Source organism: Pinus tabuliformis, chromosome Q (assembly GCF_031772625.1).
Source record: "Pinus tabuliformis cultivar Carrire ecotype Pingquan chromosome Q, CPIR1, whole genome shotgun sequence".
Lineage (NCBI taxonomy): Eukaryota > Viridiplantae > Streptophyta > Pinopsida > Pinales > Pinaceae > Pinus > Pinus tabuliformis.
In genome coordinates this window covers 733,027,830-733,054,835 of record NC_142296.1, presented here as the reverse complement: position 1 = coordinate 733,054,835, position 27,006 = coordinate 733,027,830, and the positions used below count along the sequence as shown (strand labels likewise).

Below are 27,006 nucleotides of genomic sequence, written 5' to 3'. Positions count from 1 at the left end.
AAATTATATTATATATATTTATAAGTTTTTAAGACCTCGACACCCCCCCCCCACATTTCCTAAAAATTGGTGGGGAGCTTTTGCATAGGCCGCTCCCGCATATCCTCGCTCCCTCACCCCCTCATCCCGGAACCTTGGTGGAACATTGAACCTAGGTGTGCAAGCGAGGCGGCAACAGGTAGCTCATCCCCAACAGTTTTTGCCATGGTCTTTCAGCTTTGTGGCAGGGATTTACCTACGTTCTTTACAAGGAACACCCACGGTAGATCCATTTCTCCCTCAATTAGGCTTTAACAATGTCTCCAAGGCAAAGCCCTAGTGCCCTACAAAAAATTTGCAGGCATTCTCTTTGTATGTGGACAAATTAGCTAAATTGTCCTTCAAAGATAGACAAGATGTCATCTAAGGTTGACTTGGCTTTTGCCTGAACATGCATTAACATATAAGTATACCATTCCCAAGAGTTTTCACAAAACCTTTATGTGTAGATAAATCAACGGAGACTGCATTAAAGGTATCCTTAATGTCAGCTCAAGAAGAGCTTAGATTTGTAGTTGAACATGCCTATCAAGATTTACCAGTTTCTATGAGGCTTTAACAAAGTCTCCAAGTCAAAGCCTTTGTGCCCTAAAAAGAGACTCTCATACACTCTCTTTTATGTGGAAAAATTAGCTAAAGAGTACTTAAAAGGCTAAGTTACCAGATCCGCAATCGAGGGTCCAAGATCCAAGGATTTATGTATCCGATCCGGATCCGGCTAGAACTAGTTGAGATATAGTAATGTGGCGGATCCATTGTTTTCGAAAATGGATCTCGACATCCAGAAACGGATCCCGATGATAGAGACGGATCCCATGAGCGCACAGCCAAATTTCAAATCAGTAAAAACCGAGTTTTCAAATTTAGGTTTTATTTTTTTTAGGTATTTAACATGTTCATTTGACCGAACTGAGCCATTGTTATGCTTTGTCAGTCGCAACAGCGCACAGCAATGAGCACTGAAGCTTGAGCAACTGGGTTCTAAATTTTCAGCCACAACAGCGCACAAGTGACAATAGTAAGCATTGAAGCTTGAGCCCACAGTGAAGGGTTCTAACTTCTAACTTCTCCGAAGGCGAATATCCCAGGCCCACAACAACCAACGCACAACAAACCGGCAACTCCAGGCCCACAGCAACTGACGACTCCACACTGCCACAAACCTCGACTCCACAACAACGATTGTCGACCCCACATTGCACAGGTGGCAACAACCTCCAACGTTCTCTAGCGTTCTCGCAGAGACCCCACACTTCACGTCAACCTCGACTGAGTCCGCAGCAACAACTGTCGACCCTTTAAAAAAAAAATACAGGGACAAACAAAGCTTACAGGGACAGAGCAAGGGTGAAAGCACTAAAAGGTTAGTTTTGCATTATATATTAAAAAATTCACTGCAGTCGAAATGCACAATGCAAATTTTGGTGTACATTAAACATCTTTTAACTTTTTTAAATCCCTGCAATGCACAATGGACTCTTAGGTGTACAATTAAACATTTTTTAAACATTAAACATTGTACATTAAACATTTAAAAAAAAATAAGTTTTAATTTTATGTATTTTAAATTTTAAATTATTGATAATAAATTATAATTTGAATTTTATATGCAGTCAATCACACACTATACCCTACAAGGCTACAACTTATAGAAATGGAACCATCACGACAGAGTGAAGGAGAAAACATCAAAACAGACTCAAAATCTCCTTTATGGTAGTATGTGTAGATTATGGGAAAAAATCTTAGAGGTGGTTCTTATAAAGGGAAGTGCAATGAATGCCAAGATATCAAAAATGGCTTATATACTAGAGTGAAGGCCTGTTTGACTAGACAAACTAACACAGGGATGCAAGTATGCATTGGGCCAAAAGATGCAAAATGGCAAACCTGGCCAAGTTTGAGTGTTGGAAAAATAAAATTCTATGCATCTTTGCAAGACGCTGCTGATAGGAAGCTTGCTTGGGAAAACACCTTGTGAAAAGCTCTACAACTAGGCCTCCATTGCCATCTAGGTCTGCTGCCACAACTAATAAAAGGCCCACTCTAGGCCCTCTTGAAGCAAGCTTTCAATAACTAGGGTAGAGACATGAAAATGTAGCTTGTTCCATCTATGAAAATGGGCTCGCATTCAATTTGGTGTGTTCTCTTTATTGGCAACAAGTGATTAAGGCAATTAATGAAGCACCAAAAGGGTACAAGAGCCCTGGATATGAAAAGGTTCACACTACTTTGTTGGCATCAGAGAGACAATCTGTTGATAGACAGCTACAGTCATCCGAGATACATGGGCAGAAACTGGGTTGTCCATCATTTTTTATGGATGAAGAGACCAAAGAAACCACCTGTTAATTAATGTTATTGCAATATGCCCCCAAGGGGCAATGTTTTTGAAGGTTGTTGATGCAATGGTATAGAGAAAGATGCGTCTTTCATATCCACAATCCTTATTGATGCAAAAAAAAGTATGGGGCCACATAATGTTGTCCAAGTCATTACGAACAATGCACAGGTTTGTAAAGCTACATGTATGATTGTGAAGAGTTAATATGATCACATCTTTTGGACTCCATGCGCAGTACATTCATTGAATCTTATGTTTGCCAAGATTGGTGAGATTGAATGGATTAATGAAATATATGTAGTAGAAAAAGAAATCCAAATGTTCATAACCAATCACTAAATGTCCCAGGCCATATATCGAGGTTTTGCTAAGTTTTAGCTATTTAAGGTACTCTTTAAACTTTTTTAATCAATATTATCTGTATTGGAAGTTGGAAATTCTTAATTTTAAATTTTAATTACAAAATTATATATGATTTATCATTTGAGATGTGACTTTTTGAAACTTGTTGGTTGTTGAAATCTGTTTTTCCTCCCACACTCTTGTCATAAAGAGGCTTGTGGAAGTGAGACAAGCATTACAAGCAATGGTCATTAACCCTCTTTGGGAATCATGGAGGACTTCCACTTCTGATAGAGGGAAAAAAAATCAAATCCATGATTCTTGATGATGCAAGGTGGGACAAGGTCCAATACCTTTTGCAATGTACTGAACCAATCTTGACCTTGATCGGGACATTTGACACAGATACACCTTGCTTAGGGGAAGTTTATGAAAACATTGATAGTATGTTGAAGAGGATAGGGGAAATTATTAATGCAAGTGAAAATGACATTTTGAAACATCTTATTATGAAGTGAAGAACATAGTTATGGAAAGGTGGAAAAAATGACCACACCATTACACCTTTTGGCCTATGAATTGCACCCCAAGTATTATCATGCCAAAATTGTCTTTACCTAGTAGAATAGCACCAAACAAGGATTTTGAAATGGTATAAGGATACAAGACAGCGTTGAGGAAAATTTATAAAGATGTGGGAGTTGCAATGGAAGTACGTCAAAAAATTTGAAAATTTATACAATCTACTCATAGCTTTTCAGATCCAATAGTTATGGATGATCAAGGGCATCTTGATCCTATTACTTGGTGGGGCTTCCATGATGGGGATCACATTCATCTCTCGACTCTAACCACCTGGTTTTTATCATAGGTTGGTAGTTCCTCATCAGCGGAGAAGAATTGTACATATGGCTTCATCCATTCAATGAAGCGAAACAAGTTGGGAGCGACAAAGGCTAAGGATCTTGTGTATGTTCATTCCAACCTCCATCTTCTATCACGTGTTAAACCAGAGCATAAAAAAGGTCCGAGGAGGAAGAGGGATGTGGAGCCTGAGATCTCTGACTTGAACCTGACACTAAATGTCATGACTCACCTCAACCTACTTGAGGATATTGTTCCACCACCAGTCTACCCTACTGATGCAACTTCCTACGTTCCAGCACCCCCATCATCTATTCATGAAGTAGAGTTGCAATATGCAGAAGATAATGTAGATCCATTTGAGGATATGTAGTTAACCCTACTGCACATTATCATATTAGTAGAGTGATCATGGATAAGACACTCATTTTTGTACTTACTATTATCATTTATGATATTATCTTTTTTTGTACGAGGAAGGATGCATCATTTCAGTGTATCAGTCTTCATATTTATAATATATCTAATGGTTTCAATTCTAAATGTTGTGATTTATAAATGGATTTGCTTTTTGAACTCTAAAGGTGTTTTTTCAAATTTTCAAAATATTATTATATTTTTTGTACTTGTCGTATCCGGATCCTAGATTTTCAAAAACTAGCGAATCTGGATCCAGATCCATATCCGTATCTGTATCCTGGTAACTTAGTTAAAAGGTAGTTTGAGTGTCATCTCAGGATGAACTTTGTTTTTGCTTGAACATGCGTTGACATATAAGTCTATCATTCCCAAGAGATTTTCACAAACCCTTCCACCACCAATCTAGCCTACTGATGCAACTTCCTACATTCCAGCACCCCCATCATCTATTCATGATGTAGAGTTGCAATATGCAGAAGATAATGTAGATCGATTTGAGGATATGTAGTTAACCCTACTGCACATTATGATATTAGTAGAGTGATCATGGATTAGACACTCATTTTTGTACTTACTATTATCATTTATGATATTATCTTTTTTTGTATGAGGAAGGATGCATCATTTCAGTGTTTCAGTCTTCATATTTATAATATATCTAATGGTTTCAGTTTTAAATGTTGTGATTTATAAATAGATTTGATTTTTGAACTCTAAAAGTGTTTTTTCAAATTTTAAAAATATTATTATATTTTTTGTGCTTGACGTATTCTTGTCGTATCCGGATCCTGGATTTTTAAAAACTAGCAAATCTGGATCAAGATCCATATCCGTATTTGTATCCTAGTAACTTAGTTAAAAGGTAGTTTGAGTGTCATCTCAAGATGAACTTTGTTTTTGCTTGAACATGCGTTGACATATAAGTCTATCATTCCCAAGAGATTTTCACAAACCCTTTATGTTTATATAAATCAGAGGGAACACCTTTAAAGGTAGCCTTAATGTCAAGTCACAACTTAGATTTCTAGCTGAAAATGCCTGTCAAGGTTTAGAAGTTAATGGCCCAAACATTAGGGGCAAAGCCTTAATGCCCTAGAAAGATATTTGCAGACACTCTCTATTATGTGGAAAAATTAGCTAAATAGTCCTTAAAAGGTAGCCTAAGTGGCATCTCAGGATGAGCTTTGGTTTTGCTTGAACATGCATTGACATATAAGTTTACCATTCCCAAGAAATTTTCACAAACCTTTCATCTATAGATAAATCAGAGGGAACTCCTTTAAAGGTAGCCTTAATGTCAGCTCACGGCTTAAATTTCTAGCTGAAAGCCTAAACATGCCTGTCAAGATTAAGTATATGGCACAAACATTAGGGGTTGTTAAATTGTATGTGGAAAACTTGGATCAGTTTTTGTGAAGGGTTTTTCCTTTTATCGGATATCTTCATTCCAAAGGATTTTTCTCAGAGATCTGAGAGACTCCGAAGAAAGCATGACGATAAAAGATAGTCCCTGTTTCTGGGTGAGTGTTAGCCTGCTCATGAAATGGTCTCTAGAATTCAACCAGGTAGAAATATCTTTGTCCTTGACCCTTTGTGGGTAACGTTGACAATCCTTCCCTTACATTTTTGGGAAGAAGATGTACTCAAAAATATGGTTAATACAATCAGGAAGTCTGTTTCAGTTCCTTATTCTTCAAAATCTAGGACAACACCTTCCTGTAGATGAATATCTATCGACTTAGATCTGAAGTCTTATCAGAAAAGATGAGCTTGAAATTTGATGAGATGCCCGTGAGCCAAACACTAGAATATCGAAATGTTGCTTTCAAAGTAGATCAGACCATTGAAAATGAGCATTTGGCTTCCGGTTGTAAGGAGTTGAAGAAAGATTGAACAAAAGATGTAGAAATTTATGTTTTCCCACCCCGGTTTTCAGTTTCACCTTATTTCTCCCATATAGTTAAATGTCCATTCCCATATCCATACATTTAACACTGAAAAAAATAAATTTTTACTGAAAACACAAATTCTGGAAATTTTACAGAATGCTGGAAAATGCAGAAATAAAATTCAGTAGTTACAAACAGCCATTAAAACACATTCAAACACAGAGATTTTTGGTTAAGGTGACCCTGGAAAAACACCCTACAACTCTTGAGGAAAACCAGTTCGAGAGCTCTTCTTTATTTCTGAAAATTGCATTTTTTACAGTGAGAAATATTCAGCAAAAAAATCAACAAGCAAATTTACAACTTATCTCTTTTCCCGTGCCTCACAGCAATCTAGAAATTACAGCAAACAGGACAGCAATAAATTCTGTACGAACTCCTCGACTTTCGTGCCCACTTTCAGCATTAAATGTTGTTGTACGGCCAGCATTAAATGCTTTGTACGGAATGCAATAAATGCGTCGTATGGTCCTCGTTTTTGACATGCAGAAAAACCAGCAAACTGCTCCTCGATTTTTGTGCAAACCACTCCTCGAAAATCGTGCCAAAATCTACCTTTCACTGTGTGCTAAATCAACTGTACAAATCTACTCAACTGTTGCCTTGGAATGTGTGCCAAGTTGCTGTCTCCTTCTCCTCCCTGCTCAGAAACCTCTCTTGCTCTCTTGCTCTCCTTCTCCCAATCTGCTCATAAAAGAATGAATGACCTTTTCCTCATTTTCCTCCTTTAATCTAACCCTAAGTGACTTTTGGGTGATCCCTAAATCCAATGGCTGAAATAGATTGAGATCTATGGCTGAGATTAAATGCTCATTTAAATCTCACTTTCTATTTTTTAATTCACCCCACTTTAATAAAGACCCACTTAGTCATTCATTTCCAAAATCACTTTTCCTTTCTAATTTTTCATTGACTTTATAAAAGTCACTTTAAAATTAGACTTTAGTAACTTTATCACTTAAAGTCACTTTTAAATTAGATTTAACTTTATAAAAATTACAAAGTCACTTTAGGAGAAAAATTAAATTCTTTTGGACACTTTTCCCTAGGCCAAAGATCAAAGCCTTAGGGAACCACCTGTCCTCCAGTACCAAATTTCAACACTCCCTCTTACCGAGGAAGGTGTTCCTCACCACACCCATCTTGTTCCTGAAGTAGTCATGCTTGCCTCGTGGTAAGGGTTTAGTAAGAATATCTGCAACCTGCTCATCAGTGGGAATATACTCAAGCTTCACAGCACCCTTCTGAACACAGTGTCTGATGAAATGATATTTGATCCCAACATGCTTTGACCTGTCATGAATACTGGATTCTCCGTGAGTTTAATGCAACTCTGATTATCACAGTAAATCACTAAAGGTCTCAACGGCTGACCAAATAAGACAAACAACATCTTGCGAAGCCAGATGGCCTCACAACTAGCTAGACTGGCTACCATATACTCTGCTTCCGCTGAACTCAATGCTACTGACTGCTGCTTCCGGCTGAACCATGACACTACTGCCGAACCAAACCCAAAACAGCACCCTGAAGTGCTCTTCCTATCAGAAGCACAACCTGCCCAATCAGAATCAGTGTAACCTACCAATCTCACTCCATCCCCCTGCCTGTAGTCCAGACCATAATCCACTGTCGCCTGCAAGTACCACAAAATGTGTTTTGCAGCCACCCAGTGAACCTTCCTAGGCTCACACATAAACTGACTCATCGTGTTGACTGCAAAACAAATATTTGGTCTAGTGTTGACCAAATACATCAAGGAACCAATCAGCTGCCTGTACAATGTGGGATACACCAACTCAGAATCCGAAGCATGAAGCTTCTTCCAATTGGTGATCATCGGTGTCGACATGGGTCTACAATCCTCCATGTGGAATCTGCCAAGGATGTCCACAATATACTTCCCCTGCCCCAGGAAGAAATGCCCCTCCTCCTGCCACACCTCCAAACCCAAAAAGTAATGCATCAAGCTGATGTCCTTCATCTCAAACTCCGCCGCAAGATCTCTCTTGCAGTGCTCTATGAGTCTCTTTGCACCTGTAATGACTAAGTCATCCACATACAGCACCAGAATGAGAGGCTCCTCACCTATCACAATAAAGTAAAGGTTCGGATCTACCTCACTCTTTGTGAAACCCAACCCCTGCAAGTATGTATCTATCCTGGAGTACCAAGCTCTGGGAGCTTGCTTCAGGCCATAGAGGGCCTTCTTCAGTCTGCACACATGGGACTCCCTCCCATGCACCTCAAAGCCCTATGGTTGCTCAATGTACACCTCCTCCTGTATGAAGCCATTGAGAAATGCAGTCTCCACATCCATCTGGTGGATCTTCCAACCCATCTCTGCTACTATCGATATAATGGAGCGGATCGAAGTATATCGAGCCACGGGAGCGAAGGTCTCCTCATAATCAACTCCCTTTACCTGTGAGAACCCTCTAGCCACAAACCTCGCTTTGAATTTCTCAATGCTGCCATCTGCAGCATGCTTTACCTTGTAAAGCCATCTGGAAGTAACCACGAATTTGCCCTCAGGCCTCAGCACCACCTCCCAAACATCATTCTTCATAATAGAAAAATACTCCTCCTGCATGGCCTCTCTCCAGACCTGCTGGCTAGTTGCCTCCTCATAGCTAGAAGGCTCAGAGTCAAGGATGCTGGTAACCATTGCCATATAGCTACAAAACCTCTCAGGTGGTCTACTCTCTCTGACTGGCCTCTTCGGCTCAGCAACAGATGTGGCATCTCTCAAGGTGTCCTGAAGCCACTTGGGCTTCCTCTTCCCTGAGTGCACTTCTCCCGTAGGAGAATGAAACTCCTCCTCCCCATCATCATCAGGAGCCTAAACTCCTGACTATCTGTCTGTTGTCCTCCTGCCTGCACCTGAACCTGTAGAAGCTGAGGTACCGTGTGAACTGTCCATCAGTGGACTCCCTAGTGAACTGCTCTGTGAACTACTCTGTATGCTGCCCGGAGCACCACCCCTCTGGCTCAGCGAGCCACTGCTCACTGACGAACCTGACATCCTCATAGATGTACCTCCAGATCCTCTTGATCCCTGCGACTGACTCAACTGCTGCTGAGGGTCTGGCTGATCCAGATACTCTGACTCTTGTGATCTCCTAAAGGCCCTGTCCTCCTCGAACTTCACATCCCGCCTAACAACAACTCTCCTCTGTGCAGGAATGTAAATCCGAAAGGCCTTTGAGGTCTCACTGTAGCCCACAAAGATACCCTTCTTTGCGGTGGGCTCTAGTTTGGTCCTCTTCTCCTTGGGTATGTAGGAGTTCGTAATGCATTCAAAGATACGAAGATGACCAATATCAGGCTTCTTCCCAGAGAAAGCCTCCTCTGGAGTCATGTGCCCCAAGGCACGATGCGGACTCCTGTTCTGCAAGTAAACAGTTGTGTTGCAGGCCTCTGCCCACAAGAACAATGGCAACCCCTAATCATGTAACATGGCTTTGGCAGCCCCTACGATGGATCTGTTCTTCCTCTCCGCAGCCCGTTCTGTTGGGGGTTGTAAGGAACAGTGAACTCCCTCCTAATGCCTGCCTCCGCACAATAGTCAACAAACTCTCCAAGGGTGTACTCTCCCCCATTGTCCGACCTCGGGGACTTGATCTTTCGACCTGTCTGTGTCCCCACAAGAGCTCTAAACTCCTGAAACCGCTTGAAGACCTCACTCTTGGTCTTCAAGAAATAAATCCAGGTCCTCCTGGAGTGATCATCAATGAATAAAACATAGTACTCATATCCACTCAAGGAAACATGAGACATCCGACCGCTCACATCAGAATGAATCAAATCAAGTATCCCAGTTGCTCTGCTGTCACTGCTGGGAAAAGGGGATTTGGCAAACTTGCCCATCGCACATCCTCTGCAAGTATCAAAGTGATCAATGCTGAAATCTAGCACACCTGTAGTGATCTCCCGCAAGGTCCTCAAGGCTCCATGATACATATGTCCCATCCTGTGGTGCCAAATCTCACACAGCTCAGAACTGCTAGCTCTGTTGTCGGTACTACTGCTCAATGCCACAAGGGACTGGAATGCAAACTTGTACACCTTTGCATGGCGTACGCCTATCACTCTAACTGAATCAGCTGGAGTGCCCCTGGGATACATCAACACCTGTCCTCCCCTGAACAGTACCTCATATCCTTTGTCCTCCAAAGCTGAAACGGATATGAGGTTCTTCCTCATCCCTGGCACATAAAGAACGTCTGACACCTTCAAGGTAGGTTTGGACTCCCTCTGAAATGTCAGTGTCCCCACCCCGACTGCTCTAACAACTCTGTCATCACCGAGTACTACCTCAATATCAGTGCCAATCTCTAAAAGCTCTAAGAAGTACTCTCAGACTCCTGTCATGTGACGTGAAGCCCCACTGTCCACATACCAGATACCTGAAGATGCTCCGCTAATCGAGGAAAAAGCATGCTCCCTCTAAACCTGTGTGGCAAGTGATCCTGCACTAGGGGACTCATACGCAGTGAACCCAAACTCTCGGTCAAAACGAACTGCAAAGTCCTCAACCTCTGCTGAAGCTGCCACGTTCTGGTTCTTCCCCTTCTTCTTCTTCTTCTCCGGACACACAACTGCATAGTGTCCCATCTTTTGACAATTCCAACACTTCACCTTGGAATATTCCTTTTGTGTGTATTTACCTTTACCTTTGCCTTTGCCCCCACCATTGCTTGTGGAAGCCTGCTTCTTTCCTTTGCCTTTCTTGCCTCCTGCCGACAATGCTACATCCTCATCTTGCTCAACTGGCTTGGCTGCCCCAAGCTGACCTTTCCTGATCTTTGTCTGAATGCAATCATCCCAAAACCTCTCCCATGTGGGAAGGGTCTCACGTGCACAAACCCCATCAGCAAAGTTCATCCATGAACGGGGGAGGCCATTCACTGCAATCCGCACCAACTCAGTGGGTTGAATGGCCTCTCCAATTGCTGCCAACTCATCTCTCACATTAGTAATCTTTGTGAGATATCCAGCTGCACTATCATTACCCATCTTAATGTTCTTCAGCTTCTCCTTCAGGACCATTTTCCGGTTCTCATTGGTACTCTGGTAGAGATTGGACAATGTTGTCCACATCTCATGGGCATTTCTCTTTCCTCTCACATGAGGAATGCAATGGTCTTTGATTCCGTCTAGAATCAGTCTCTTACCCTTGTTGTTCTTTTTATTATACTCAGCCAACTGAGTAGCATCAATAGACACAACAATAGGGTTTTGTGTGGTATGCACCATAATATCCTAGACTTCTGCCTCCCAAAGATACTCTGCATTCTCTCCTTCCAAACGCTGTAATTTGTATGCCCATCCAACCTATCCTCCACCCTCAATCCCAATGACATCCTGCTGTCCTAAAACTGAAAAATAACACTGTTGTAGTAAAGATAAGACTGTTGTTTGTGAAAAATCAGTTTGCTGGAATTTTCCGAGTGAAAAATCAGCAGCTATAATTTTTTTTTCTCCTTGCTGTCCCAAACTGCACTTTAGCACTCAAGCTTTGATACCATGTAGAAATTTCTGTTTTCCCACCCCGGTTTTCAGTTTCACCTTATTTCTCCCATATAGTTAAATGCCCATTCCCATATCCATACATTTAACACTGAAAAAATAATTTTTTGTTGAAAACACAAATTCTGGAAATTTTACAGAATGCTAGAAAATGCAGAAATAAAATTCAGCAGTTACAAACTGCCATTAAAACACATTTAAACACAGAGATTTTTGGTCAAGGTGACCCTGGAAAAACCCCCTACAACTCTTGGGGAAAGCCAGTTCGAGAGCTCTTCTTTATTTCTGAAAATTGTTTTTTTTACAGTGAGAAATATTCAGCGAAAAAATCAGCAAGCAATACAACTTATCTCTTTTCTCGTGCCTCACAGCAATTTGGAAATTACAGCAAACAGGACAGCGATAAATGTTGTACGGCCTCCTCGACTTTCGTGCCCACTTTCAGCATTAAATGTTGTTGTACGGCTAGCATTAAATGCGTTGTACGGACTGCAATAAATGCATTGTACAGTCCTCGTTTTGCGTGCAGAAAAAACCAGCAAACTGCTCCTTGATTTTTGTGCAAACCACTCCTCGAAAATCGTGCCAAAATCTCCCTTTTGTTGTGTGTTGAATCAGCTGTACAAATCTGCTCAACTGTTGCCTTGGAATGTGTGCCAAGCTGATGTCCCCTTCTCCTCCCTGCTCAGAAATCTCTCTTGCTCTCTTGCTCTCCTTCTCCCAATCTGCTCATGAAAGAATGAATGATCTTTTCCTCATTTTCCTCCTTTAATCTAACCCTAAGTGATTTTTGGGTGATCCCTGAATTCAATGGCTGAAATAGATTGAGATCTATGGCTGAGATTAAATGCTCATTTAAATCTCACTTTCTATTTTTTAATTCACCCCACTTTAATAAAGACCCACTTAGTCATTTATTTCCAAAGTCACTTTTCCTTTCTAATTTTTCATTGACTTTATAAAAGTCACTTTAAAATTAGAATTTGGTAACTTTATCACTTAAAGTCACTTTTAAATTAGATTTAACTTTATAAAATTTATAAAGTCACTTTAGGAGAAAACTTAAATTCTTTTGGACACTTTTCCCTAGGCCAAAGATCAAAGCCTTAGGGAACCACCTGTCCTCCGGTACCAAATTTTAACAAAAGAAAACACCAAAGATTTTCAGCATGTCAAGAAAAAGAGCAAGGAGGTTCTACCTGGAAGAGGAAAACTAGAGAGGATCAATCTAGCATTGAATTTGTAAAGAAGAGTACAAACACAAGCAGGAATAGCAATGATATGGAATAGGTCAGTGAAAAGGAAGTTATAGTCATTTCAGGGTCTGGTCTTAGGGTCGTGACAATAAAAATTGTCTTTGCAATAAAGCAAAAATATAGGAATGAGGTTTAGCCTTTGCCAAATAAGCACAGCATATCCCCTTACCCTCATCTTACAACAAATTGAAAAAAGCAAAGGAGAAGAAAGGAAAGGCTGATAACTGAATAACAGGAAGAAGTGACATGTTTTCAGCATCAACAAAACAAATACAGTTGGATTTCCTGAGTGCATGTTGCAAGAGATTACCTATCATGTCCTCTGGAATATTCAAGGTCTAGAGAATCAGTCATTTGATTACAAGTGTTTGTGCCATATGAGGCTGAATACTGAATAACAGGAACAAATGAGATGTTTCTAACATCAAGGAAATAAATACAGTTGGACTCCCGAGTGCATGTTTCAAGATGTTACCTATCATGTCCTCTGGAAGGTTTGAGGCCTAGAGAATCTATCATCTGTTTCCAGTTGGTTGTATCATATGAGGCTAACGACTAAATAATAGGAAGAAATGAGATGTTTCTAACATCAAGGATACAAACACAGTTGGATTCCCCAAGTCACATGTCTCAAGAATTTCCCTATCATGTGCCCAGGAAGGTCTGAGTTATAGTGTGTTTGTCATTTGTTTACAGGTACTTGTATAATATGTTCTTTTTATTTTTTTATTTTAAGGGAAAATATTTCTCCTGTCAAAAAAATAACAAGCAAACACCATTTACTTCTTCCTAAGAAATCGAGGAAAACCCATAACTCAAAACACCAAATATGTTTTAAACAAGTTAACACAATAGGAAGCATTTCGAAATAAAACTGAACATAAAGATTTAACATGATTACCATCTGAAGGTCACGGCTGCCTGAAGTGCTTTCTACAAGGTGAGGACGTGCTCTGACATCATAGATGACAGGCCTATCAAACCAGGGAATCATAAGATGTGTGCCTTCAGGATATACCTGCAAGATATTACAAATACTTTAGAAATAGCCAAAAAAAAAATAAGATTACCTAATTTAATTAAATTGTCCTTCACAAGTCACAATATGCACCCTATGCTGCTCAGTCACATGTTGATGTTTTGAGTTCTAATAACAACGCCACACATTGACAAGGACAAACAGTTCAGTACCATAAATCGTGTCAAAGTTCACTTAAGACTGCACACTAATATTTTTTTACACAAAAGAGACAGGTCACAATTTGCCAAATACTAACCCCAAAACATGCTAACCATGCTCTAATTTTAGTTAATAACTAGAAATTTTTGGTTTTTCCTTTACATTCACTACCCTTCCTATTGTTCAAAGTGTAAAATCACAAAAACAACCTTGTTGGCAGATTGGAGACCACCGGAGATCATTGGAGGCATATTATATAAATTTTGAAGTCATGGGTAGCATGTGTTTCAATTGGGTTGGAGCTTCAAGTGGTTAGCAGAAGCAAAAAAATTTAGGTGGGCAGCTTAAAATGCAAGAAACTTCAAATATTCATTTGTAGCCAAGTTCTTCTCAATTTGTTCTTGACATTTTTCAGTTCTTCTTGTTCTTGACATTTTTCAGTTCTTATTGTTACTGTTATTTTGGGCAGCAAGCATTTATTTTCCTTGTGTATTCTTCCCTACGGTCACACCCGCTTAACACTTTGAAATGGAGAGAGAAAGTCAAACTACCCAATATGAAGTTCAAGCCCCTAAGCTATTAATCATAAAAAGCCTTTCAATTTGAGAAGAAAGTCAATAAAAATACGAAAAATAGTGATGGTTCTCTGGAATGGATATGCAATCCTTGTAAATATTCTTTTAAGAGTAGCATGTGTGACATGAATGGAAAGAGATGATAACCAACAAGAAGCAACCAAAAATTCAATTTCTTGATGATTTGTAAGATAAAAAATAATGGGTTTGGTTTTTCCCAAATCCCCTTGGAAATGCCCCAAGCAAGGTTCAATGTCCATGTTGAGAATAGTGTATGATTCATTTTAAGCAATATTTGACCCTATATTACTATATTTAGGTTTGATCAAACATAACCTATTAAAAAATAATGGGTTTGGTTTTTTCCAAGTCCCCTTGGAAATGCCCCAATCAAGGTTTTGTGTCCAAGTCTAACCCTATATTATTATATTTAGGTTTGCTTAAAGCTGACCTAGTCAAAGAAGGCCCCTAACCCCTTTTGGGAAAATCACGTTGTGTCGTGTATATATACACTAACTCTTAATTGTAATATTCACTCAAGTGGATTCTTTTCCATCTTTAGTATTGTGTTATGCTAACGACATCATCAAAGTAGTGCACTCTCTTGTACATTATTTCTCTCTCTATTGCACTTATGCATGGGCTTATTTTATCTCTCTAACGTAATTTTTCCCTACTAATGGTTTCTTCTTTTTATTTTAGAGTTAGGGTTTCATCAATTGCTTCCATTCAATACTCTCTCTCTCTCTCTCTCTCTCTCTCTCTCTCTTATACGAATCTCAACATAGTATCAAAACAAGCTTGAACCGCCCTTACGTAGTCCATTAATTGATAGAAAGATTTCTGGCTAGTGGCATTACTTATGAGTTTCTTTGCAACTACAAAACTTAGGTATTAAAATCCTCTCTTTATTCTAAGATTTCCAATGGTTTTGTACCCTCCTTCAAGGTTAGTGTCTCTTTTCTAGGGTTTCCTAGGGTTTTAACTAGGCTTACACCCATCCTTCAATAAGAAAACCACTTTTTGTAGGGTTTCCTAAGGCATAAACCCCTCTTGAAGGCCAACATACTGTAGTTTTTCAAAGGATGTCAGTAACTCTCTCTCTCTCTCTCTCTCTCTCTCTCTCTTTTATAAAGGAAAAACTTCTAAAGCAAAGTTTACAAAGGTTTCCTTATCATTGTTGAACCCATGCATTCTTAGGGATATTTATCTATGTTGCACGGGGACCCATCCCCCCATGCAAAAAACCCACATATACTATGTCCTTGAATTCCAAGGACTTTTGGACCCTTAGGAAACGTCTCCAAACTGTTGGGGACTCGAGGACTTGTTGGTCATCCCCAAGACGTTCCAAACAGATTTCAGGGATGTTCAGGACAGATTTCAAAGATGTTTTTGGCAGATTTCAAGGATGTTTTGGGAAATTTTCAAGGATAATCCAAGCAAATAGCTTCAGTTTTGACAATCTTGGACATTGATGATTGAACAATATGCACCATTTTTCCCATCCATTATTTTTGTAGTGCATTGAATCTAAATTTTTTGTAAAACTTGCAGCTTAAAACATAGGTTGGATTTCAATTTGGATTTATGATGATTTAGATACTGTATTTTTAATGGTAAAATTACAAGCAGCAGCCTCCATGTTAAGAAAACAGAAAATGAAACATTTTAAAAGGCTAATCCTAGTGGTTGTTGCTCTTGTTCTTTCTCATTTTTTGGATCATCTCAGCGTTTACATATTTTACGTGGGTTTTGAAGAGTCATTTAAGTTCAGAGCTTCCACCATCCCAACCTCAAGCATTGTGAAAACAATATATTAGTGACTTGGATTGGGTACTAAATGTTTAAATAAATTCCTATTCAATCACCTTCTTAATCAGAAATCTGAATTTAATCTCTTTCCAAAACCAAAGTATTTTATAGTGGTTTTCAACACAGTTGTAAAAAGTTTGCAAAACCTATTGACAAGGGAATGCCTTTTATGTTTAACATGGTCATCATTAACAAGATCTATGAGGACAAAAAAACTGCTAAAAAGACAATTTTCTTTCTGATAGAGCCTTCATGGACCTTGTTACAAATTGGAAGTAGTTACAATTAAGTTTCCTAAAGCTAAAGCTCATGTCTAGTGGCCAATAATGGAATGTCATTCAACCTTTTATTAATTGCTCGAGATTTTTCATAATTGGTGAGTGTAAGGGTTGTGCATAGTACTATAAGGTATAGCTTGTTATGCTTACAAGCTTAAAACAACTATAAATGTTAATAGTGAATTCTGAATATATATATATATATATAATTGTTGTCCTCAACCCACCGTCCCCTAAGTGATTTGGGGTGCGCTCTTGACGTTTTGGGGACGTGTGCTCTTGTCCCCATCCCCAAAACCAATGTAACATAGATATTTATCCAATTAAATGGGGCTTGTTATGATATTTGGGCAGATAAAATAATTTGTTCTTTGGAACAAGAGTTTGTGGATATACATGGAGAAACCCCTTCCTCTTGTTCAAATTATGACTTCATCAGTTTCACATTCCAGCGGTTTTGGATGAAGTACATGGGCCTGTTACCGCTCAAACTCGCAAGGGACCTAAAGGGGATTCCTAAAGGGTCAAATGCTAGACCAAGGGCAACAAATGGAGATTTAGCCCACTATCAGCTCAGCTAAGGCTTCTGGAACGAACAAAGTTCGTTCTTCAAGTTGAATGCTCCAAAAGACTTGGAATATAAATATCACCATCAAGGATACAATAATTATATTAAAATGTATGAATAAGATTGATGATACAAATGAGAGTGAGAGGCTTGCTTATATACTAGGCAAGTGCCTCTTCATGGAGATTCATGTCTCATTCAGACATGCCTCTTCAACCTAATTACTAATTAACTAATCATTATTTATAATTATTATCATTTACATTATTTCCTATATATTTTATTCATAACATTGCCTTCCTCCTCAAAAAGCTTTGTCCTCAAAGCTTACTGATGAAAGGCCTGATCTCTTTTTCCTGTTTCAGATGTCTTCTTGTCTCGAAATTGTCATCTTCGTCGAAGCAAGATGATATGATCCTCTAAGTGATAAACAAAACTGTCGCACTGAGAATGGATCTGACCATCCTAAATTAATCTTTTGTGGAATCTTGCGGTGACTGGAAACTTGTGATGAATTGTTATCACATGAATGGATTGCACTGACATTAGTATTCTTCAGGACATCAATTTGTTGTTTCTGTTCTAAATACGTGGCTTGATTGAGTTGTCTACTCTCGTGATTTGGATGTCGATAAGGAATTCTAGTGATTTGATTTTCCCTTATCTTGTTTGTGTCGTTTTCCTGATTTATTTGAAGCACCTGATTTCCTTTAGTTATGGAAGTTGAATGGTTAATTCCTGGATCTTCACTTGAATCTTTTGTTGCTGGTACTGCAACTTCTAAGTACATTTTTACTTCATCTAGTTTGTCCTCTTCTTGAGTTTTGATATTGATTAGATTGGTATTAGTTCCCTTATCTTCAACCTGGACTGTTACGTCTAAAGACTTCAATACTTCTTGAGTAAGTCGCTCTAACTTATCTTTTAATGACTTCTTGTCATTCTTAAGCTTTTTAATTTGTGTTAATAATTTTTTGTTATGATCCTTAAGTCGCAATACTTCTTCATTTCTATCAGCAATGATTTTGTCAATTTCATTTTGCATATTTTGTAATACTTTTTTACCTTCTTGAGAAATTACTTTTGAAATATCTGCTATATCCTTTGGTGTTACTGAATTTGGCTTCAGTGTAACATCTTGGAGTGTTATTTCTTCTTCCTGTAAAAAAATGTTAAAAACTTCTTCTTCAAATTTAGGATGAAGGACCCTAGAGCTTGCATCCAGGGTGAGCCCAAAAAAAATGTCACTATCGTCAAAAAATAAGGTTTTCACGGTGAATTGCAAGATAAAAGTATAATCCCCAATACTTAGTTGTAGATTACTTATATCGTATTGTTTGTTACTTGTGTCAACGAAATTCGTTTCAATTATATTTGACTCAAGAATCACTAATTGGTTAGCACATTTAGGACTAACATAATTACTATATTCAGTAGGACTGATAGAGATTATAATATCTCTTCCTGCGAGTGATCCTTTGGCTTTAAATAGTGTACTAACACATTTACTAAATAGTGATCCATTTTTTTATCCTTCATCATTTCAAGATTAGAATCCATTCTTTTTTTTAATCGATATACTTTTTATAGCCTTTTTAAACTTATATATATATATATATATATATATACCTTTTAATAAAAATCTTAAATGTCCTTTTATAATTACTTTAATAATTCACTTTACCACAATAATTCTTCTTATAAATACCCTTCCACTTATAATTACCTTCAATTAATAAGTAACTATTTAATATTTTTCTTATTCACTTTATCTTGTATACAAATTACTTCCTCATATAAAAATACCTCTCACTTTTTCAATTACGAACCTTCTCCTTTTATATTTAAATAGTCCAAGTACTTTTCACTTTATGCTACCAAATAATACTTTTCACTTTGTTACTTTATAATACTTTAAATCATAATGTGTATTAATTTTTAAATATTTTTTTAACTCATTTTTTTATGACAAAGATCTGCCAAAATTAAAAGGTCACTTATGCACTATCACATCCTTATGAAGTGTCGTATGGTATGGATTGCACGAATGATGTATGAACTGTGTGAGCAACATATGAACTATGGAATTGTAACCTTGATAGCGACGACGAGAACGGTTGATAGAGGCGACAATTCAATGGAATGTGGGAAATCAAACAACAATGCAGTCTGGGAGTGATGATAGACAAGGGTTGGAGAGTAGGGTTAGTAGCACGACGAATAGTGGAGACGGCCGCAACTACGGATAGGCAGTGGTGGCGGCTATGGTGGCCAACGATGGCACAATGGTGTGCTAGTAGGCGGCAAAGGTGGCGATTCCAAGGTACGACTTGCGGAGGATACAGTAGGATGGTGGCTGTGAGGTGGACACAGCAGATGGCGGCTGTGAGGTGGACGCGGCAGGGCCGATAGCTGTCAAGATTGTCAGGTCAGTCGGGCATGTTCTCCGCACAGACAAAGTAATGTTTTTTTAATATAATGATTTGTTTTAATTTTTTTAATAGTATTTTTTTGCTTTTTGAATATATATTTTCTCTTTTTTATTTATTTATTTTTTTAGTAAATTTTTTTATCAATAATTTTTGTATTGGCCAACGGTCTAAATGGAAATATGGAGAAACTCCACATTTTGGAAGCAAAACACTTCAATGACAATGAAGTTGATGAATTTCAACGTCAAAGACATGGATCGGAGAACATGCTCTATGCAGCGGTTGAGAAGCTAGAGGATCGAACGACTCTAATACCAAATGAAGCGAACAAAGTTCATTCATCAATTTAAATACTCCAGAAAACTTGAAATATGAAGATATCCATTAAGGATACAAATATTATCTATTAAATGTGTAAATAAGAATGGTGTTACGATTGAGAATGAGGGTCCTCTATATATAGCCAAGTAAGCACCCTTTCACAAGCGGTCATGTCTCCTTATACATGCCTCTTTGTTTAACTAATTATTAATTAACTAATCATTATTACAATTATTTATATTTATATTATTTATATATATTTTATTCGTAACATTGTCTTCTTCCTCAAAAAGCTTTGTCCTCAAAGATTGTTGATGCAAAAGCCTTGATCTCTTTTTTTAATTTAGAATGTCTTCTCATCTCGACATTGTCATGTTCGTTGATACAAGTTGATATGATCTTCTAAGTGACAAATGTCACACAGAGAAGAGATCAGACCATCCTAGATTAATCTTCTGTGGAATATTCTGATCACTTGAATTTTGAAACGAATTGTCATCATAGGACTAGATTGAGGTTATTTCAATATTCTTCGAAACATCAGCTTGGTTAACTAGTTAATTAGTAATTAAGTTGAAGAGGCATGTCTGAATGAGATATGACTCTCCATGAAGAAGCACCTGCCTAGTATATAAGCAGGTGCCTCTCCATGGAGAGTCATGTCTCATTCAAACATGCCTCTTCAAACTAATTACTAATTAACTAATCATTATTTATAATTATTATCATTTACATTATTTCCTATATATTTTATTCATAACAGCCCCCTACTATTTACAGACTTTCACCGATGGGAGAAGACCCGGTATATATGCAGTCACAAATGAAGGATAAATCAACAAATGGATATAAAGTGACCCAAACAATCCCTTTCCAGAAGAGAGTCAAGAATGGAGCTTGCTTGGTTACTAAGCAAGGTACAATGTCTTCTAGGAGAAGGATGTGAGAATTTAAGAGTTAGGTTTAAGGAATATGACTTGTGAAAGAGTTCTCCAATCCCTAAAATCCTTATTGAACATGGTATCCCAAACAATTCTTGAAGGATTGTCTTTTGAAAGGAGTGGGACGACACAGTACCAAGTGGACCCAGCCTATGTTAAGAAACAAGAATCTAGGAACCAATGATGTTGTTAACCCAGACAAGAAGAGGGAAAGAATCAAAGAAAGAATTTTTACTTGAAGGTGTCAAATTGATCCTATGAGGCACTAGCATTGGGGATACTAGGGCAAAGTTTGATCTCGAAGCTAGGGCTTGGGTTATCTCACAACTCCACCATCTGAATGGCTTCAATATTAGTGGATGCCTTGAGGACACACCAGCGCAGGAGAGGCCAGGTGATCCAAATTTTTGGAAGGCTACCTTGTCAGGAAAATGATGCCCCGGGTGACCCAACTTGGCTAGACCTAGAAAAAGGTGAAAAAGAGTTAAGTTTTGAGTGACCACCTCTTGGTAGATCAATGCCTTAATCTTGGGAGAATGGAGTCTATGATAAATATGAATGAGGACCTTGTTTCTTAGTCAAGGAGGCCTTAAGACTACCTCGCTTGCCTTCTAGGGCAAAGAGAAGCAACCTTACAGCTTTTATACTTCGACTTGCAAAAGGTTATGGCTTATCAAGATGAATTCGTTGATAGAATTATCCCTAGGAAAATTCATTCAAAATTACATGGCCCATACATTGAAAGATTTTTGTGGTAGTTATGCGAAGTCCTCATCCTGGTATATATAGTAGTTTCCAACTTGAAATGAGCCGACATGAATATATGAAGAGGTGTGCCTTTGTATTTAGGCGACATGATTTATTTGAGGTAGGCCGACTTGATGAGAATTCTTTCAACAGTAAGGAGACTTTGACTTGATGGAGGAGTCTTCACAAATTGACTTTGACAATAACCTAAAGCCTACAATGGAGGCTTGACCTATACATTTGACCCAAGCATGAAACCCATGCTTTAATAAGTCAATTCAAAAATAATAAAAATTGTTTTTGCTTTTCTTTTGACAAATATATTACATTTGACTCAAATACAATAATGAAGACCGAACCTAGTTACATTCTTCAACAAAGGGCCTAGATCTAGCTCTTCATTTACTTGATGCCTTGATCCAACCTCCAAAAAATAGAAATACAACACCCAAACCCGAAATATATACAAAACAAGTTAGAAAATTAATTTACAAATAAAATTACAAAATTATTTTCAAATTATGCATGGGTTTTAAAATAGATTTTGAGAAAATAATTTTTATGATATTTTTTGCTTGAAAGAATGGCAAAAAACACTTCAGAAAATTTATGCTCACTATAGCCCTAACAAAGTTTCAAGTCAACATGAAGAGGAGAACCGTGCTTTTCTTTGGAGGGCTATTTTACAATCCTATAGACTAGAATACACTTGAGATATCCCCAAGTAGGGCTTCTCCATACATGACATTGACTGTATGACTCTAATGATAAATCATAAGACTCTCAATGGGAGCCATCTAGAAAAAAACTCTTGCTCATGAACCCATGAAGCAAGGCATTACAAACATAATTTTATTCTCTTCTTTTCATCATTTACAGAGATCATAATTACATGTCATTATGAAGACCGAACCTAGTTACACTTTACAACAGTCCCTCTTAACTAGGGAGGTATTCATAATGGTACTTGCTCATTCTCAATATGAATAATTTCTCATAAGAAGAATCGGATTGGTAACCCATTTATCTAGCATCATATCAACCAGCATTGTCACATAGCAAGGCCTTGACTAACAGCTCTATCCATATGATCAGAGCACAATGTTGACGAGACTAATGATTCATAGACACCATAATCATTGTCTCTCAAGGTATATATTCCACCCGAGTGTTCACAGAGTATGACCTACTTTGGACTATTCTTATATTGGATAGCTAGTCCTCAAAGAATATCGGTCCATGACTACTCTTATCTTGGATGCCCTATCTCATCCTCAAAGATTATCAGATGCCAGATGATTACCCAATCCTCTATTTTGTCTTTCTAGGTGAAGACCAAAATGATGTGTCTATCTCTCCCTCTTAATTAGGGAGGACATATCAATTCCAATAATGCAATGTACTCATTCCTACAGAAGGAATGTACCTAAGCTCCCTCTTGGCTTAGGAATTTCCAAGTTTCTTCCAAGTAAGAAACTTGTTTTCAGGCTCCCTCTTAATTAGGGACCTATAGCAGCTCCTGAACCAGCTTCTTGAAGAGCTCCTTCCTTTGATGTCATGAATTTCTTTATCAAGGAGTCTTCATCTTTTCTGGCTTCTCCGTAGGGCACAAACCATCCATCACTTTCATTCATGAGTCAATCATGTCATCATTCTTTTCATCCAAAAGTGATCCATCAATCTACATCTAGTCTTGCTTCATGTCATGTTGCCTTCTTCATGCCATATTTTTGGAAGGATCTTACATCCTTCTATATGGTCCTCTTGGAAGACATTCACAGTTCTTCTCATGGTAGTCTTGCATAAGCCCATCCAGATATTTGTTCAAAATTAAGAAATGAACACTTAAATCATCTAGTTTGCATCAGCATCCTCCATACATGTTTGACATATCTCCAAAGATATCCATTGTCAAGGGTCTCCATATTTTTCAGAGTTCCATCAGAGTCTTCATATCTTTCTGGGAGATCTCCTATTCAAATCATATTAATCTCGGATGTTGAATGCCTTTTCCATGGTTGCATATCTCACGATCTCTTCCATCATTTCTTCACACATTTCATTCCCAGGAGCTTCCAATCAGAGTTCCTTAATTGTAGTCAACCACCTCATACTTCATATGAGGACATATTATGTTGATTTAATCTAGTATGACCTATGCCTTCCTACATCTTTTTAGAGGAGATCCTTTGCCTTTGATCATGCTTCTCAAGATAGAGTAGTGATCCATGTTACATGCAACCATATGACATGACATTATAGTATTGAATACAAGCATACAGAGCTCATTTACCTTTAGGCCATCTAGGCTTCCTTGATTGAAAAGAGCTACAATCCCTTGATTAACTTCATCTCTTATGTCATAATACCATCATCACATGAATTCCACAAGTTGGAGTTCCTGATGAAACACTTGCTTCCACTCTAGATTTGGTGAACCTTTCGATGAAGATTCCATCAATGAGTCTTAAGGATCTTGCATATCCTTATCAAGCAAATGTTACCTTTTGATGTACGAAGAGCCTTGTCCTAGATGACTTCTTCCTTTCCTTTAGTTTCCAATGAGGTTCTCAAGAGCTATATCCTTCATAGTTGACTATCAAACATCTTTCATGTTACTTATGATGATGTCACGAACTCTTACTTCTAATGTTTTTCCTCTTTCTTGGTCTCCCTTCTTTCAGCTTTCTCCACTTTTCGGTGAAGTGGGATTCTTCTCTATCTTTCTTGTTATTGCCCTTCTTGAATTTAGGACAATCTTTCTTGTAATGCTCATAGCATTGAATCTTAGCTATGTTCTTCTTTCCTTTCAACAAAATGTCTAAATCCTTTCATTTGATCCTTCAACACTTTTGCCCTCAACCTATCATCTCCTATCTTGCATAGAAACCACAAGTTGTTGAATGGGATAGCTTCCTTATCCTCATAGACATTTGTTACCTTGTTCATCAGTTAGTGCATTTAGAACAATGAGGATTATCTCTCCCAGATCTTGCAATTGAGATCTTATGAAGATAACCCTTTATCCTTTGATACCTTCAATTTTTGTAGATCAGATCTAAGTGATGTGACCTTCTTCATCACATCCTTAGAGAATAGTTCTACCAGTTTACCATATATATCTCTTTGATGTCTCCAATACTGCTATATGAGGGGAGCTTTCATAAGAATCCCTTTCCATGTATCCAAAGTAGACATTTTCATTGATAGGTTCAATGACTTCACTTTCTTCGAGGACTATGTCTATCCTCCCTTTTCATGCAAGGAATTTCGATGACCCAACTAGCTTATAGATCTCCTTGCAAAACAAAGTCATTTTACCAAATTTGATTATAGAATGAAAGATACTTACTTGACAAGTGAAGATGAAATCTTCAACTTGATCACTTTGATGCTAAGTTGCACGAAACGGGGAAATGGGTATGAGTTTCCGAAACAGGCACAGGTACGAAATGCGACCTCCCCAAATTTTGGAAACGAGGAAACAGGAATATATATGTGTGTGTGTGTGTGCAATCATAAAGCATACATGATACATTATAATTTATTACATTTAAACATTATGATTAAATTTACATCACATTTACTCATGAATGATCACATAATGAAAATAAAAATATCGGAATATCCAAAAGCAACCTTTATTATATATCCAAATCTCAAAATCAGCCTTTATTATATATTAATATATGAGGCTGCAAGTACAATAAAGACTATAAAGTTGCAAGAACTATAGAGACAAAAGACTAATCCTCATCAAAAATAGAAGCAGAACCATGCTCAACAGTGGATGGTGGTGCTGAAGAAGATGATGGGCCAATTCCACTTCCAGGCTGGACCTCAATATTCAGGGCAGCAAGAGACAGATCCAAATCAGGACTTTCTGCATCCACATCCCATTCTTTAGAAAGACCACTGTTGTATTCTAGACCCCTACGAGATGGAAGGCGAAGGTTGGAGTGCACATAAACAAGATCCTCTGCCTTCTGTGAGCCCAACCTATTGCGCTTCAAAGAATGAATAAAACCATAAGTGCTCCAATTCCTTTCTGTTGATGAAGAGCTTGCCACTTGTGAAAGAATACGAATGGAAAGGTTTTGCAAATGTACACCATTTGCTCCATGACATCCACCACCTAACTGGATTCATGGTGCTTCTCTCCTCCAAAGCTGATATATCTGCATAATCATCTATTCCTGCAGCAAAATTGGCAAATTCTTCCTTTACCTCCTTGTGTAGATAAGAAGGAAACATACTCATAAGGCTTTTTTCACCCCATTAGCCACCTCCCTATCCTTATATGGTGCCTTCCTCTTCCCATTGCTTTGAGCAATAAGCTCCTCATCATAAAATTTGGGGTTGAAGGCATGTGCTAAAGTGTGCAATGGAGTGTTGAAATTGTTCCACCTATCAACAATGATTTTCTTGACTAAACCAGCAAAATGATCATCAACAAACAAAAGTTGTGGAGACTCTTGCGAAATGATTTCCACAGTTTTCTCAACCATGGAATCCATGCCATCATATACCTCTCCTAAGGAAGTTTGGTCAGTGTCAGCACTCCGAAGAAGCTCAAATGCAGGGGTTGTGAACTTTAGCAAGAAATCTACCTTCTCCACCAATCCTCACCAAGGCATAATCTACGCACCATATATCCCCGCTCTGAATCTGCTTGTCTCCACTCAATCCAAAGTTGACTCACCACCATAGAAACTAATGCATGCTTAACCTCAAGAAGGCGGTGCAACATCAGGAAGTTTGAGGCATATCTTGTCTCATAAACTTTTAACAACTCCAATTTGGAGTACTCTCGAAATATGGCCTGAGATTGGTGGTGGTTGGTGATGAATTTGACAATCTCCCTTGCTTCCCCTGTGATTTCCTTTATCCAGGAAACTTTGTAGGCGATCTCCTCTAAGATCAGATTCAGATTATGGACAATGCATGGTGTCCAAAAGATGTGGTCATACCTCCCCTCAATAATTAAACATGTAGCTTTGCAAACTAATGCATTATCTGTGATAACTTGCACCACCTTGTTAGGGCCTATTTGTTCAATATCTTTTATAATAAAATCAGCAATGAACTGTGCATCTTTTACCTCTCCTGTGCAGTCTTCTGCCTTGATAAACATTGCTCCTTTGGGGGAAGTGGCAATGATATTTATCAATGGTCTGCACCTTGTATCTGCCGATCCATCTGAGACTATGGTAACCCCAGAGCTACTCCAGGAAGAACGAATTGGTGATAAAATATCCTCCACAAGCTCCTTCTCATTTTTGAGAAGATGAGTTCTGACTTTCTCATAGTTGGGCCTCGTGTACCCTTGAGGAGCTTTGTTAATTGCCCTTAGCATATCTTGCCAGTAAGGAGAGCAAACAACATTGAATGGGATACCACATG

General features: G+C 38.3%; 1 protein-coding gene across 1 annotated transcript in view; it reads right to left on the bottom strand.

Moving 5' to 3' along the window:
• LOC149221620 (prohibitin-1, mitochondrial-like) overlaps positions 1 to 27,006 on the bottom strand; it is a 117,602-nt gene that overhangs the window by 41,631 nt on the left and 48,965 nt on the right. Inside the window, exon 3 of the mRNA XM_089385158.1 lies at positions 13,648 to 13,764. Coding sequence (XP_089241284.1) covers positions 13,648 to 13,764 — 117 coding nt within the window. The remainder of the gene's footprint in view (positions 1 to 13,647; positions 13,765 to 27,006) is intronic.